General features: G+C 34.8%; 1 protein-coding gene across 1 annotated transcript in view; it reads left to right on the forward strand.

Moving 5' to 3' along the window:
* Positions 1 to 15,137, forward strand: part of LOC105819299 (UDP-glucuronosyltransferase 2B17-like) — a 53,354-nt gene that overhangs the window by 33,890 nt on the left and 4,327 nt on the right. Inside the window, exon 5 of the mRNA XM_012655504.1 lies at positions 14,692 to 14,911. Coding sequence (XP_012510958.1) covers positions 14,692 to 14,911 — 220 coding nt within the window. The remainder of the gene's footprint in view (positions 1 to 14,691; positions 14,912 to 15,137) is intronic.

Genomic DNA, 15,137 nt, shown 5'->3' on the forward strand with positions numbered 1-15,137 from the left:
AGCTCCAAGTGGATGTGCCAGCTTTTAGGTGATCTAATGTACTAATTTAAGAACAAGAAAAAATGAAAATGTTGATCTTTTCACTGATCTTTCTTTATTTAATTTGTTCTGTCTATCAAACGGAGATATAACTTTATAGTGACGATTTCCGTGGGTCATTTTCTCTTCTCCTGATCTGTCTCACAGCTGGGTTTGTCATCCTAGACCTCAGTAAGTGAAACTTTTCTCCTATATGATGTGTGAATTTGCAGGATATCATTTCTCACATCACCTACAGGGTGCAATAAATAGTTCCACACTCAGAGAAACCGTGTCTCCTTCTTGCCCCACCCACTATCAGATGTTATGTACAAGGGGACAGCAAGGACCCACAATCCTATTAGTGTCTTAGACACAAAGTGGGGTAAAATCTCTCTCATCATTTATCATTTAAAGCTGAATACTCTCCCTTTAAAAGCTCTGTATTTCTGCTAATAGAGAGGAAGCTGGCATTATAGGACAAGAGTCTCCATCCTCCTCATTTGCCAGCAAATTAATAAACCTCCCTTCCTTCTCTTCAGAACCCCTGTCCTCGTTCTTCTCATGTAGGCTCGGGGACAAGCACTGAATTTCTGGTAACACCCATACTCCCAAGTAATCTGAAATCATTGGCCAAAGGATCAATTAAACCGAGAATTTCAAGTCTGGCTTAGGCAACATAGGGAAACACCCATCTGAAAGATTAAAAAAGAAATAAAATTAAAAGAAATAGCTGAAACAATCTTAAAATAGAGAGGTAAATTGGAAGACACACTTCCTACTTTTAAAGACAAATGCAAGTACATGATAATCAAGAGAGTATGGTACAGGCATGCAGATAAACATATAGATCAATGAAATCAGTTTTGGAATCCAAATATATAATACCCACACATTCATGGTTTTGTTGCTTTTTTTTTTTTTTTTTTTTTTCTGGGTATTATGAGGGTACAAACATTTTGGTTACACTTTATGTCTTTGCCTCACATTTTTTTTTTTTTTTTTTTTTTTTTGAAGGCAAAGTCTGGCTCCGTTGCCCAGGCTGGAGTGCAGTGGCAGAAACATAGCTGACTGCAACCTCCAGCTTGTAGACTCGTGCCATCATCCCACTTCAGCCTCTCAAGTACATAAGAATACATGTGCATGCCATCCTGCCTGGCTGATATTTTCTTTGCCTTTTTCGTGCAGACATGGTATCGTTGTCTATCCCAGTCTGGTCTGGAAATTCTGGACTCAAGTGATCCTCCTCTCTCAGTCTCCCAAAGTGACAAAATTATTTAAACGAAAAAGAACAGGTTATGTAATAAATGCTGGTTAGAAAACTGATTATCCACATCCAAAAGAATGAAGGTGATCCCTACCTTAAATTCTCAAAATAGATCAAAAACTTGTTTAAGGGCTAGAACTATAAAGCTCTAAATAAAACATAAAAATTTATCTTTGGGACCTTAGATTTGCTATTAGTTTCTTAGATATGGCACCCAAAGCAAAGCAATCAAATTAAAATAGATAAATTTGACTTCATCAAAAAAAACAATTTTGTGCTTCAAAGGACTCCATCAAAAAAGGGAAAAGAAAACAGATAGAACTGGACAATATATTTGCAAATTATATGCCTAATGAGGAACTATTATAAAAATATATTTAAAAAACACAACTCAATAATTAGACAAATAAGCAAATCAAAAATGAGCAAAGGATTTGAATAAAAATTTCTGTCAAGAGAAAATATGCAACAACTGAAAAGCACAAGAAAAAAAGCTGAACACCTTTAGAAAATAATGAGACATCACTTCACTGCCACTGGCTATAATCACAAGATATATAGCAAAAAGTTCCTGTAAGGAGGTGGGGAAATTGAAAGCCTCGTACATTGCTGGTGGGAATGGAAAATAGTGTAGCCAATGTGGAAAACAGTCTACCAATTCCTCGAAAGTGAGAACATATAGTTAGGTTATGACCCAGTAATTCTAATATTAGCACATACCCAAGAGAAATCAAAACAAGTCGACACAAAGCCTGTGTATAAATGTTAAAAAGCAATAATAAACACTATAACAATGTTAACAAAAAATAAATAACATTCATGTTAATTAAAAATATTAATGGAGGAGTGTAGCTTAATAATATACTAATAATTTTAGCTTTTATGAAAGCCAAAAATTGAACAAAATTAATGTCAATGAATTGATAAATGAATAAATTAAATGTGTGTGTTTATATGATAAAATACTATTGGCAATAAAAAGGAATGAAGTCCCCATATAAGGGACACCATGCATGATCCTTTTTAAATATTATGCAAAGTGAAAACTGCAACTCATGAAGGACACATAGTTATGATTCCATCTATCAAATTGAACAGAAAATGAGAATTTATAGGTACAGATATTAGATTATTCGTTGCTAAGGGCAGGGGGGATGGAGAAACGCAGGGTGGGGAGATAAAAGCTGAAGGGCTCATGGATTTTTTAAGGAGATAAAACTACTTGTTGTACTGGATGCGCAGTTCTATGAATACACTTGGGAAACATTAAATTTTAAACAATAACGGTAAATCACATGGGATATACATTACCTATCAACAAAGTTTTACTAAAACAAATCTTTAAGCCATGATATTCAAAAAATAGTGACTCAGCTACACAATTGCTTTATTTCTACTTCAGTATCAAGGGACTCACAGCAAGGAGCCTTTCACTGGCCACAATTTTTGGCACTATTGTAAAAGACATGTCATAAAACAGATTAATTGCACATGCCAGGTCATCAAAATTAGCTGGAATAAAGCACTTACAAACATAAAAGGGACATTGAACACACTTGAGTAAATGTGACCTCATCTACCTTTGGAACATCCACTTGCCAACCACATGCTCAGACTATTCAGTTAATTTACTTTTAACTGTAGGAGTTAAATTTTAACTTGATTTATTTATGCTTGGATATAATCATGACAAAGGGCAGAGAGAACAGCAATTTGAAAAGAAGCATTGCACTGCACCAGAATGGCTCTGCGATGGACTTCAGTTCTTCTGCTGATACAACTGAGTGGTTACTTTAGCTCTGGGACTTGTGGAAAGGTGCTGGTGTGGCCCACAGATTACAGCCACTGGATGAATATGAAGACAATCCTGGATGAACTTGTCCAGAGAGGACACGAGGTCACTGTACTGGCATCTTCAGCTTCCATTGTTATGGATCCCAGCAAAGCATCTGCTATTAAATTTGAAGTTTTTCCTACATCTTTAAGAAAAGATGACCTCGTTGGTTTTTCAACGAAACTGGTCCATAGAGTAATATATGATCTTCCAAAAGACACATTTTGGTCACCTGTTTCACAAAAGAAATCATGTGGGGATTTTCTGAAGTTATGAGAAAGCTCTGTAAAGATGCAGTTTTAAACAAGAAACTTATGACAAAGCTACAAGAGTCAAAGTTTGATGTCCTTCTTGCAGATGGCGTTGGTTTCTGTGCTGACCTGCTGGCTGAGATACTTAAAACACCCCTTGTGTACAGTCTCCGCTGCTCTGCTGGCTACACTTTTGAGAAGCATAGTGGAGGACTTCTGTTCCCTCCTTCCTATGTACCTGTAGTTATGTCAGAATTTACTGATAAAATGACATTCATGGAGAGGGTACAAAATATGATATATGTGCTTTATTTTGACTTTTGGTTCCAAGCATATGATGTGAAGAAGTGGGATCAGTTTTACCTTGAAGTACTCGGTGAGTAATGTTTTTAATTGGTGGTTATTAATTCCTAGTTTTCCTTGTACCTTGGAAGATCTGCTTGCATGAATATGAAGTCAGAGGAGTATATGTTTCATGAATGCAATAATAAAATGAAAATATAGATGATGTATCAATCTCACAAATATTATGGAAAGATTATAGGATCAGTTAGAACCTTTTGGCCATAATTTATACAGGACACTCCATGAAGTCATAAATGTAAAAGCTAAAGTAGTTAGGATTTTTTAAACAATCTCACGTCTACTATACTATACATTATTTTCATGTCTAATACAAGTTAATAGATGCATCAAGAAACATCTTGATGAAGGCAGATACATAGATTGAGGAGTTATACATTTTTCTGTCACAACTATCAATGTAGCATTGAAGAATTTGTTTCTCTTGTGGACCATATTTTCCTTATTTAGACATTAAAATCTTTGTTCTATATAACCAGAAGAATTCCTTCACAGTGGAGAAATGGGTCTATCTCAGAAATGGGCATCTAATATTTGAGGTTTCCCACATTTCTATGTTCCTTCAGTAAGGCCAAATATCTTACTGATGTGTGACTATCCAAGTTTGTATCTCTATTTTATTAAATTATATAACTACATTAGTAAAATATGAGGCAAACGAAGGTGTAACAAAAGCTATCTGTTTCTATAATTTTTGAAAATTTCTAGCTGTTTGTGGTAAATATATTTATTAGTACTAGTATTTTTTTTTTTTTTTTGACAAAGTATCTCACTTTGTCGCCTGGGCTAGAGTGCTGTGGCATCAGCCTAGCTCACAGCAACTGCCAACCCCTGAGCTCAAGCAATCCTCCTGCCTCAGCCTCCTGAGTAGCTGGGGCTACAAGCACTTGCCACCATTCCTGACTAATTTTTTCTATTTTAAGTAGAAACGAGGTCTCACTCTTGCTCGGGTTGGTCTCCAATTCCTCAGCTCAAGTGATCTTCCCGCCTCAGGCTCACAAAGTGCTAGGATTACAGATGTGAGACACTGTGCCCGGCCAAATATATTTATTATTAAAATACTAATATTATTAAGATCTTCACATGAACCAAAAGTAGTAGTAGGTACTAGGATTTAAACCTTGTATCCAAAAAACTATTGATACTCTTGGTGATGCAAGGATCATTACTGGCTTCATAAATTGTAGAAATTAAAATGAGTTATTATTAGAAGGAATTTTTTATGGGTTTGGTATGATTAATTCATAGTTGAACTCCAAGAGTTGCTTAAATGTATATTTGTTTCTACTTCAGCTTTAGAAAATAAACAAATGCATGGGTAATTCCATAGTGGCTTACATTAATAATTGTTGATGATTGCGAAGAAACTGATCTGACGTTAGAAACATACCTGCTCTAAAAATTCTCTGAACACTTTGCTTTCCTTATACATCCATATGAGCAAAATATATATTACATAGGAATTAAATTATTCTGATATCTTGATTTGTGTATGTATTTGTTTTACCAAAGCTCAAACACTTTATATGTTTTGGGCTACATTATTCTAACTTCTTTCAGGAAATTACTTTTATAGTCTCATGATGACTCTCTCGTGTCATCTATGTTTTCTTTTCTTTCTCCCCTTCAGGCAGACCCACTACGTTCTATGAGACAATGAAGAAAGCTGATATGTGGCTTATTCGAACTTATTGGGATTTTGAATTTCCTCGCCCACTCTTACCAAATTTTGATTTCATCGGAGGACACCATTGCAAACCTGCCAAACCCCTGCCTAAGGTGAACATACTCCTATATGTTTGGTTTTGTTTAGTTATTGTAAGCTCCTCACCATTATTCTAGCTTAAAAGGAACACCGTTCCTCACCAATGTAAATGTGCCCCCAAAGTATTTACAGCAAAACTTAATATTTAGTTGTTTCACTCCAGGATTTAAATCATTCCTCACTGAGATCCCAGAGTTGTACCTCTTACAGCATAAAAGGGATGGTTTACCTTATCAGAGCAGGTGTTTCCTGCCTTAGGCCAAGCCTATAGGATACTCCAATAAAGCTCCCTGGGGAAACCTTTGTCTCAACATCATAATTTCCTATTAGAGCAGCACAGAGATAATGTACATTCTATATATAATATAGAACAAACAAAGTCTACATGTATTGAAAAGTAACCTAAGATTTAATTTGCAAAGAATTCTGCCAGCATATAAAATAATATTCCTTATGATGGAACACAAAAACCAAATATATTTTACTTTAATATTATACTTTTAAGACTAAAGGAAAAGCAAGCTTTCTTATTACACTATTATATGATCTTTTTTGTCTACCTTGTTAAAGCCAACATAAAATTGAAATCTTATTCATAGATAAAATCCAATATTTATGTTGAATGCAAATTGCTTGTGGTAACTTTCACAAGGGACAAAAGGAGAGGCGAGATTAATGAAAATTCTGTGCAATCTAACCCTATGAATAAATTTCCCCATTTACTTTATGGAAAGATGTTAGTGCCAGTAAAAGAGGGAAGAGAGTAGGAGAAGAAAGATAAGTAGGAAACAGGATAACTAGTAGTAAAATAATGATAATTACTAATAATATCTGTTGCTACCAACCTGCATAATGATGTAAATTCAAGTCAATAGTTGTGAAAGATTCTCTAATTATTATGTACAGTAATTGTTGCCACAAATTGCTTACTTTTCCATTAAATATTCAATTCTGAAAAAACACCTGTGTATTTTAAAATAGTAAGACATCAGCAACATACATGAAACATTTTAAAAATGCATATAGCTGCTGGTTTCATAATATACTTATATGAAACTATATAAACCAAAAATAAATCAAGATGTGCACATTGAATATTTATGGCAGCTATTCATAAAATAAATATTGGAAGTAATTTAAATATCTTACATAAAAATGATGAATAACTTATACTATGTGCATACTATATTACTACAATAATTTTATAAAAAAAATAATTAATCATAATGCAAGTTTTTTGGAAACCGAGGGGCAAATGATGAAAACACCAAGATCACAATTTTTTCTATGATTAACATTTAGGTAATTTTCTAAAAATATGTTGCATAAATACTTGGAGCTACATAAACATAATAAAAATTATAATGAAAGCACATAAACATTAAATTGGGAATATTTCTGAGCAGATAGTATGGGTGAAACTCAATATCATTTTTTAATTTTTCATACTATTACAAGATTTCTTACATTGATCTTATATTATTTTTATAAAGATGTCACAGAATGACATCAGTAACGATTCTGTAGAGAGATTGTATTACTTCTATACTGAATGGATGAAGAAGGGTTTTTTGCCAATGAGACAGTGAGACAAAACACTGAGCACAAGTTACACAAAATGTGACTTCCGGTAACTTGAATCACACAGAATACCTGGAAGCTCCACGTATTACATGAAATAGTATTAATAGTACAGTGACCCTCATATTTAAACTGATGTCATTTAGTTAAAACTATATTTTTCAAAATTGGGAATTATTTTTTTCTAAACGACAGTTTTAAACAGAAGCTTCACCACAAGGATTAACATATGAAAGTATACTCGCTATGTTCGAAGGAACTGATCATTATTTTACACAAAGAAAGAAAAAATCACTTAATTTAATAAGAAAGAAACAACAAAAAAAGAGAGTATATGATTTTGATATCATATCCAGGAAACATTTAGTTGTACATTTATTTATTTTTTTTTCCGTTTGCCTTCTTTGATTGGTTTGTTTGTTCATACTTTGGTGGGAGAATAAATTGAGCAATTTAGAATTCTATGCATTCCTGTATAGAATGTATCAAAATTTAAAAATTGGCCCAGAATTGAAATCACAAGTCAGAATAATTCTCATTCGATTCTAAGTAAGCACATATTTACCAGGAGTTTTATATACTGTGATTGAGCTACTCAAGAGAGTGACCCGATGTCCATGACAGAAAGGCCTGTTGGTTCTCTCCATTGCCGGCAAGGTGCTCTCTATGGGACACAGTGGGGGGACAACGATAGCCCCTCCTAGACGGTTATAAATAGCACATCAGCTTAAAAGTGTAATTTCAAGGTAAAAATTGCCTCATACCTGAATAATGACCTAAGAAAGGTGATCATTCAACTATGTAACTACATACCATAAATTCTGTATCATAAATGAAATCCTTGTGGCTATTTCACTAAAATTCCAAACCACAGTATTATAATCCTGAATATCAGTGATTCTTAATCTTCAGCTATTTAGTGTGTGTGTGTGTCTGTGTGTGTGTGTTTTAAGTGAAAACACTTGGAAACTCTGACAAACTTTAAGTAAGATATAAAAGATTATAGAAATAAAGAAATATAGACATAAAATCATCCCAGCTCTTTGTAAGATTTCCTCCTTGTCATAATCGGAGAATGATTCCAATGGCTCCAAACTAAAAAAATTCTACACAAAAGTGCCTGAAATGAACAAAAGTGATTTAGAACTACAACCATATAGAATTAAAGCCAAATGAAGCCACGTTTAATCATCTATATCAGTAAATATAATAATATAAATGAAGAGTCTGGGTAAAATACTTTTTCTAGCATTATGTCTCCCAACTACATTGTAAGAGCTCTACTTCATTTCTTCTTCCCAAACACATACATACATTCATACACACGCAAACACATATTTGCACAAATATCCACAATTGAAGCCATCTATCAAATAATACACATTTCTTTTAAAATAAACTTAGTAATTAGCGCAGTTAAATATAGGCCTTATTCTAATAATTCTGAAGAATACTAGATTTTTTCTTCTTAGATGTTTTTAACAATCTTTTCAAATGCGTTTCTTATACTGATACCCGTTTGTGATGGAACACATTCTTTCTTCACAGGACATGGAAGACTTTGTCCAGAGCTCTGGAGAAAATGGTGTGGTGGTGTTTTCTCTGGGCTCGATAGTCAGTAACATGACAGAAGAAAGGGCCAATGTGATTGCTTCAGCACTTGCCCAGATCCCACAAAAGGTTAGATAAAGTGTCTAGTGGTGGACAGCTACTGAATGGCTCTGTTAAACTTTGTAAAGAGCACAGCTGCAGAAATTTTCTGTCTAAAGTGTTAACTGTTAGGATAGCTCCACTTATCTCAGGTATCAGCTCAAAAACTAAAAGATACATAGAAAATGCTACAATGGTAAAGAGGTGGGTCTTCATTTATAATAACTTTGACATTAACAGTGTGATCATAACAAATATACTGAAAAGGTGCAGTGAAGTTTTGATATTATCATGGGATTGAAAGCATGTGCACAAAATCACCAAATTCTATCCTGTCTTTTGATAATATTGCTAACAGACTTCCTGAGGGCACTGTACACACTACAGATATTATCAGAAAGGAGCTAATTTTAGTGAGTGTCTGCACTAGCACAATAACAATAATCAGGTATTGAAAAAAGGCTACAATGTATTGCAGTTTAGGCTTCCCTTGTGATCTGACCTTTTGTACCACCTATAAATTTGGATTAAGGCTATTTGGGGTCCTGTTCTGGATGCTATTCAGAGAAAGGATGATTGGGCTGAGAAATCACTACCACAGGTACCCATCTAGCCAAGTAGATTTAGAGAAAGAGAAAACCTTGCCTGCCTTTCTGGACTGCGCCCAAATCCAATGGAAAGATGCAGATGGGATCCTGCCCTTAGAGCAGAACCTGTGCATTATATTATGTAGGCCTGCAGAGACTCTGATCACACCATTAGGATAACAGCTTTTATTGTTGAGGAAGGAGAATGGAATAAAGGAAGGAGTCATTCAGAATGAGGCCAGGAATGGGAAGAGGTTCAGATGCCCCCTCCATAAAATTGGATAAGAACTTATTTGCTAATACATAGAATACACTTGCAGTCTATGTTTATTTGTCAATTATTTTTAGTTTTCTGTCTGACATAGACTTCTCCTAATAAACTGTGCTACTTTTCTGCTAAAAACTCTAAATTATTCTAAGGTTGACATAGCAAGTTGAAGGCACACAATTCTACATTAAACTCCAGTTTATAAGGATTGCCTGGGGATTCTACAATCAGTAGCTTCTTTTGGTACTAGGCTTGGAAATGGCTTAGTTATAGCACACCATATTAATCCCTGTTGTAGCCTATCATCTACGTTTTAATGATCTGTTAATCAAAATTTAGCAAAATACAATTTTAGCCTTTTTCAACAGCTGGGTTGTTATTCATAAATTGCCCACTGTCTCTATTTTTCTACATTGAAAGAATTTCCAAAACTAGAAATAGTGATGATACTCTGAGTTTTTGTCAAAAATTGCCACTTAAACATTTTCTTAGAAGAAGTGCTTATCGACTTCTGACAGTAGTCATGCATACTCTCAATGCTGCATTGATAACTTTCTCACAAGGAGCTCATCTTATAGATTTTTCTGTAAGTCAAATAATGTCAAACTGTAAAGAAATTACTTATATAACAAATATATATAAATTAACTTCTACTCATATCCCTCAAATGCTTAAGGTGATAGATACCACAATTTCCATGATTTCGTTATTACACATTGTAATCTTGGGTGAAGATATCACATGTACCTCATACATATGTACAACTATTATGTGTCCAAGATAATTAAAAATAAAACATTTAAAATAGGAAATAAAAAGATTATTATTAAATTTAGAAGATGACAGCTAGTATAAAATACATAAACAAATGAAAAGATGATTACTGATGCATCCTTTTTATAGTAGAATTATATTTACTTTTAATTTCTTAAATACTTGAATTTAACATTAAAAATATCATTTGGGTACATTATTTAGAATTGTTATATACAAAATTGATAACACTATGCATTTGAAACCCTGTTATTCTATTTACCTCAGAGTTTCAGTGGTTCTAATTACTTAACAACCTTGTTCTCATTTCTTCTTCTTTGATATGGAGGAGATTTAACTAGATGGTTATCAACTAGATGGGTGATAACCCCTTTAGAGTTTTACTGTGCCATAACTTTGGAGTTCCACCCATGGAACAAGGTATTTTCTTTACGCTAACAGGTTCTATGGAAATTTGATGGCAAGAAACCGGACACCTTAGGACCCAACACTCGGTTGTACAAATGGATACCCCAGAATGACCTTCTAAGATACTGGAGAAAAAATACTGAATATGTGGCTAACAGCCAATTGCAGTGATAGTAGGTCAACAGCAACTAACATAGTATTTATTTTTGAAAACTCAAATATAAACCTAACCATTTTATATTTATTTTCTAGCCCTAGGGTAAAAGAATACAGTATATCAGTTGGCATTTTGTTACATACACCCATGTTCTTTATGTCCATAAACAAAGTATTAATAACTTTAATTCAGTGTAATTGACTCTCAGAAAATTTTTCAGTAACTTCCTGGGGCATCAGTCTCCTATTTCTAGTACATTATGCCATCCTTTTCCCTACAGTAGGTTTATTTCACATGACATTGAAAAATAACAGGTCCTCCTCTGTTACCAGTGACTCTCCATTTTCTATTGGAATAAATTCCCAATTTTTTTTTTGATTTACATCTGCATATTATGGGGGTACAAATGTTTAGGTTACATTGTCCTTGCCCTCCCTCCCAGTCAGAGATTCAAGCATATCCATCCCTCAGATGGTGCGAGTTGCACTCATTATGTATGTATATACCCATCCCCTACTCACACCTCCCATCTGCCCGATTACTGATAAATGTTATTCCTATATGTGCACTTAGGTGTTGATCAGTAAAACCAATTTCCTGGTGAGTACATGTGGTGCTTGTTTTTCCATTCTTGGGATACTTCACTTAGTAGAATGGGTTCCAGCTCTATCCAGGAAAATACAAGAGGTGCAGGATCACCATTGTTTCTTATAGCTGAATAGTACTTCATAGTATACATATAACACATTTTATTATCCACTCAAGTATTGATGGGCACTTGGGTGGTTTCCATATCTTTGCAATTGTGAATTGTGCTGCTATAAACATTCAATTGCAGATTTCTTTTTTTTTTTTTTTTTTGAGACAGAGTCTCACTGTGTTGCCCGGGCTAGAGTGCTGTGGCGTCATCCTAGCTCACAGCAACCTCAAACTGCTGGGCTCAAGCGATCCTCCTGCCTCAGCCTCCCGAGTAGCTGAGACTACAGGCATGCGCCACCATGCCCGGCTAATTTTTTCTATGTATTTTTAGTTGTTCAATTAATTTCTTTCTAATTTTAGTAGAGATGGGGTCTCGCTCTTGCTCAGGCTGGTTTCCAACTCCTGAGCTCAAACAATTCTCCTGCCTCAGCCTCCCAGAGAGCTAGGATTACAGGTGTGAGCCGCTGCACCCGGCCCAGATTTCTTTTTTATAGAATGTCTTTTGTTCTTTTGCATTGATGCCCCGTAATGGGATTGCTGGATCAAATGGTAGATCTATTTGTATCTCTTTAAGGTATCTCCATATTGCTTTCCACAGAGGTTACACTAGTTTGCAGTCCCACCAGCAGTGTATGAGAGTTCCTATTTCTCCACATCCATGCCAACATTTATCGTTTTGGGACTTTTTGATAAAGGCTATTCTCACTGGAGATAAGTGATTTCTCTTTGTGGTTTTGATTTGCATTTCCCTATGATTTGAGATGTTGAGTATTTTTTCATATGCTTGTTGGCCATTATTCTGTCTTCTTTTGAAAGTTGTTCATGTCCTTTGCCCACTTTTTGATAGGGTTGTTTGTTTTTTCTTGATGATTTTCCTGAGTTCTAAATAGATTCTGGTTATCAGCCTTCTGTCGTATTTGTAGCATGAAAAAATTTTCTCCCATTCTCTAGGTTGTCTGTTTGCTCTTGTGACAGTTTCTTTAGCTGTGCAGAAGCTTTTTAATTTGATCGGGTCCCATTTATTTATTTTTGTTGTTGCTGTGATTAACTTTGGGATCTTCTTCATAAATTCTTTGCCTATGCCAATGTGTATATAAACTTTTCCAATATTTTCTTCTACAATTCTAATCGTTTCACATCTTAGGTTTAAGTGTGTTACCCACCGTGAGTTGATTTTTGAGAGAAGTGAAAGGTGTGGATCCTGTTTCAGTCTTCTACATGTGGCTATCCAGTTTAACCAGCACCATTTATTGAATAACTATTTTTCCCCCAGTGTATGTTTTTGTCTGTTTTGTCAAAGATTAGATGGCTTATGAGGATGACTTTATATCTGGATTCTCAGTTCAGTTCCACTGGTCAATGTCCCAGTTCTTGTGCCAGTACCAGACTGTTTTCATTACTGTAGCCTTGTAGTATAGTTTGAAGTGTGGTAGATTGATACCTGTAGTTTTGTTTATATTGTCTAGAATTCCTTTTGCTGTACAGGGTCCTCCCTGGTTCCATAGGAACCATAAAATTATTTTTTCTAAATCTGTGAAAAATGATGTTGGTATTTTAACAGGGATTGCATTGAATGTGTAGATCCCTTTGGGGAGCATAGACATTTTAACACTGTTGATTTGGCCGACCCACAAACACGGTATGGTTTCCACCTGTTTATGTCCTCTGCTATTTTCTTCCTCAGTGTTTCATAGTTCTCCCTGTAAAGGTCTTTTACCTCCTTAGATAAATATATTGCTAGGTACTTTATTTTCTTTATTGCTATTGTGAAGGGTATTGAGTCTTTGATTTGGTTCTCAGTTTGACTGTTATTGGCTTGTATGAATGACTCTGATTTGTGTGTTTTGATTTTGTATCCTGAAACTTTACTGAATTCATTTATCAATTCCAGGAGTCTCTTGGTTGAATCTTTGGAGTTTTCTAGATATATTATAATATCATCAACAAGGAGTGAGAGTTTGATCTCTTCTGCCCTCATTTGGACACCCTTAATTCCACTCTCTTGTCTAATTGCTCTGGATCGTACTTCCAGCACTATGTTGAATAGAAGTAGAGATAGTGGGCAACCTTCCCTGGCTCCAGTTCTAGGTGGGAATGCTTTCAATTTTTCCCCATTGAGTGTGATACTGCCTGTGGGATTGTCATATATGGCTTGTATCATTTTTAAGTAAGTGCCGTCCTGTTTTGTTAAGTGTTCTTATCATAAAAGGGTGTTGAATTTTGTCAAATCCGTTTTCTGCATCTATTGAGATGATGATATGGTCTTTCTTTTTACTTCTATGTATATGGTGAATTACATTCATAGATTTGCATATGTTGAACTATTCCTGCATCTCTGGGATGAAGCCCACTTGGTCGTGATGGATTATTTTCTTGATAAGCACCTAGATTCAGTTTGTTAGGATTTTGTTGACAACTTTGCATCTATATTCATAAGGGATATTCCTCTGTAGTTTTCTTTTTCTCTTGTGTCCTTTCCTGGTTTTGGTATCAGGATTATGTTAGCTTCATAAAATGTGTTGGGGAGGATTCCATCCTTCTCAATGTTGTGGAATAATTTCTGCAAAAATCCTCAATCTTTATTACAATGAGATAACACATCTACAATGAAGTGTGGCCTGTCTTTTCTCTGATTTCAGCACTGCTCCCATCACACTCCCTGCTGCCCTGGGCACCTTATGTGTCAGACACAGTGACTGCACTATTTCTTTAAGAGAACATGTTCTTACATGATTAACCTAGTTCTTTACTGTTTCTTTTCTTTTTGATATTATTTGTACATTTTCTTTATCCATAATGTACTTTTTCATTTGTGCACCTGGAAATCTTGTATTCATTTGTCCATTCTCAACTCATGCAACATTTCTTGCATGCAGTCTTCACTTACCTATGGAGCAAAAGCAGATCCTTCTTCCTGTGAAATCTCAGTGCAATTTCAGAGAATTTTCATGGGTATTATAGTCTGCTATCTAGAAAACATTGCCCCTCTGAGTGTCCTATATTGTGCATTTCTCATTTTATTCCTAAAACTTGTAGTGAATAATTTTTCTGAAATTTACCCTATTCTAGGTCATCCAAAAACCAAGGCTTTTATAACTCATGGTGGAATCAATGGTATCTATGAGGCTATCTACCACGGGATCCCTATGGTGGGCATTCCTTTGTTTTGGGATCAACCAGACAACATTGCTCACATGAAGGCCAAGGGAGCAGCTGTCAGAGTGGACTTCAACACAATTTCAAGTACAGATTTGCTCAATGCTTTGAAAACAGTCATTAATGACCCTATGTGAGTATATTAATTCTCTTAATAAGTGGTATTTGTAGATATGTTCTCTTCTCAACAAGAAAGATGAGATTCATCCCTTTTATTGGTTGATTAACTTTGTAACAATTTAAATGTTTTAAATGATATGAAATCTGCTTTTATTTTTCACCAGTTACTTCACAATTGCATTGGACACTCTAAATTTAATGGGTATCCAATTAGTGCAAAAAGGTTCTACATAAAAATA

The sequence above is a fragment of the Propithecus coquereli genome, unplaced genomic scaffold (assembly GCF_000956105.1).
Source record: "Propithecus coquereli isolate 6110/MARCELLA unplaced genomic scaffold, Pcoq_1.0 Scaffold479, whole genome shotgun sequence".
NCBI lineage: Eukaryota > Metazoa > Chordata > Mammalia > Primates > Indriidae > Propithecus > Propithecus coquereli.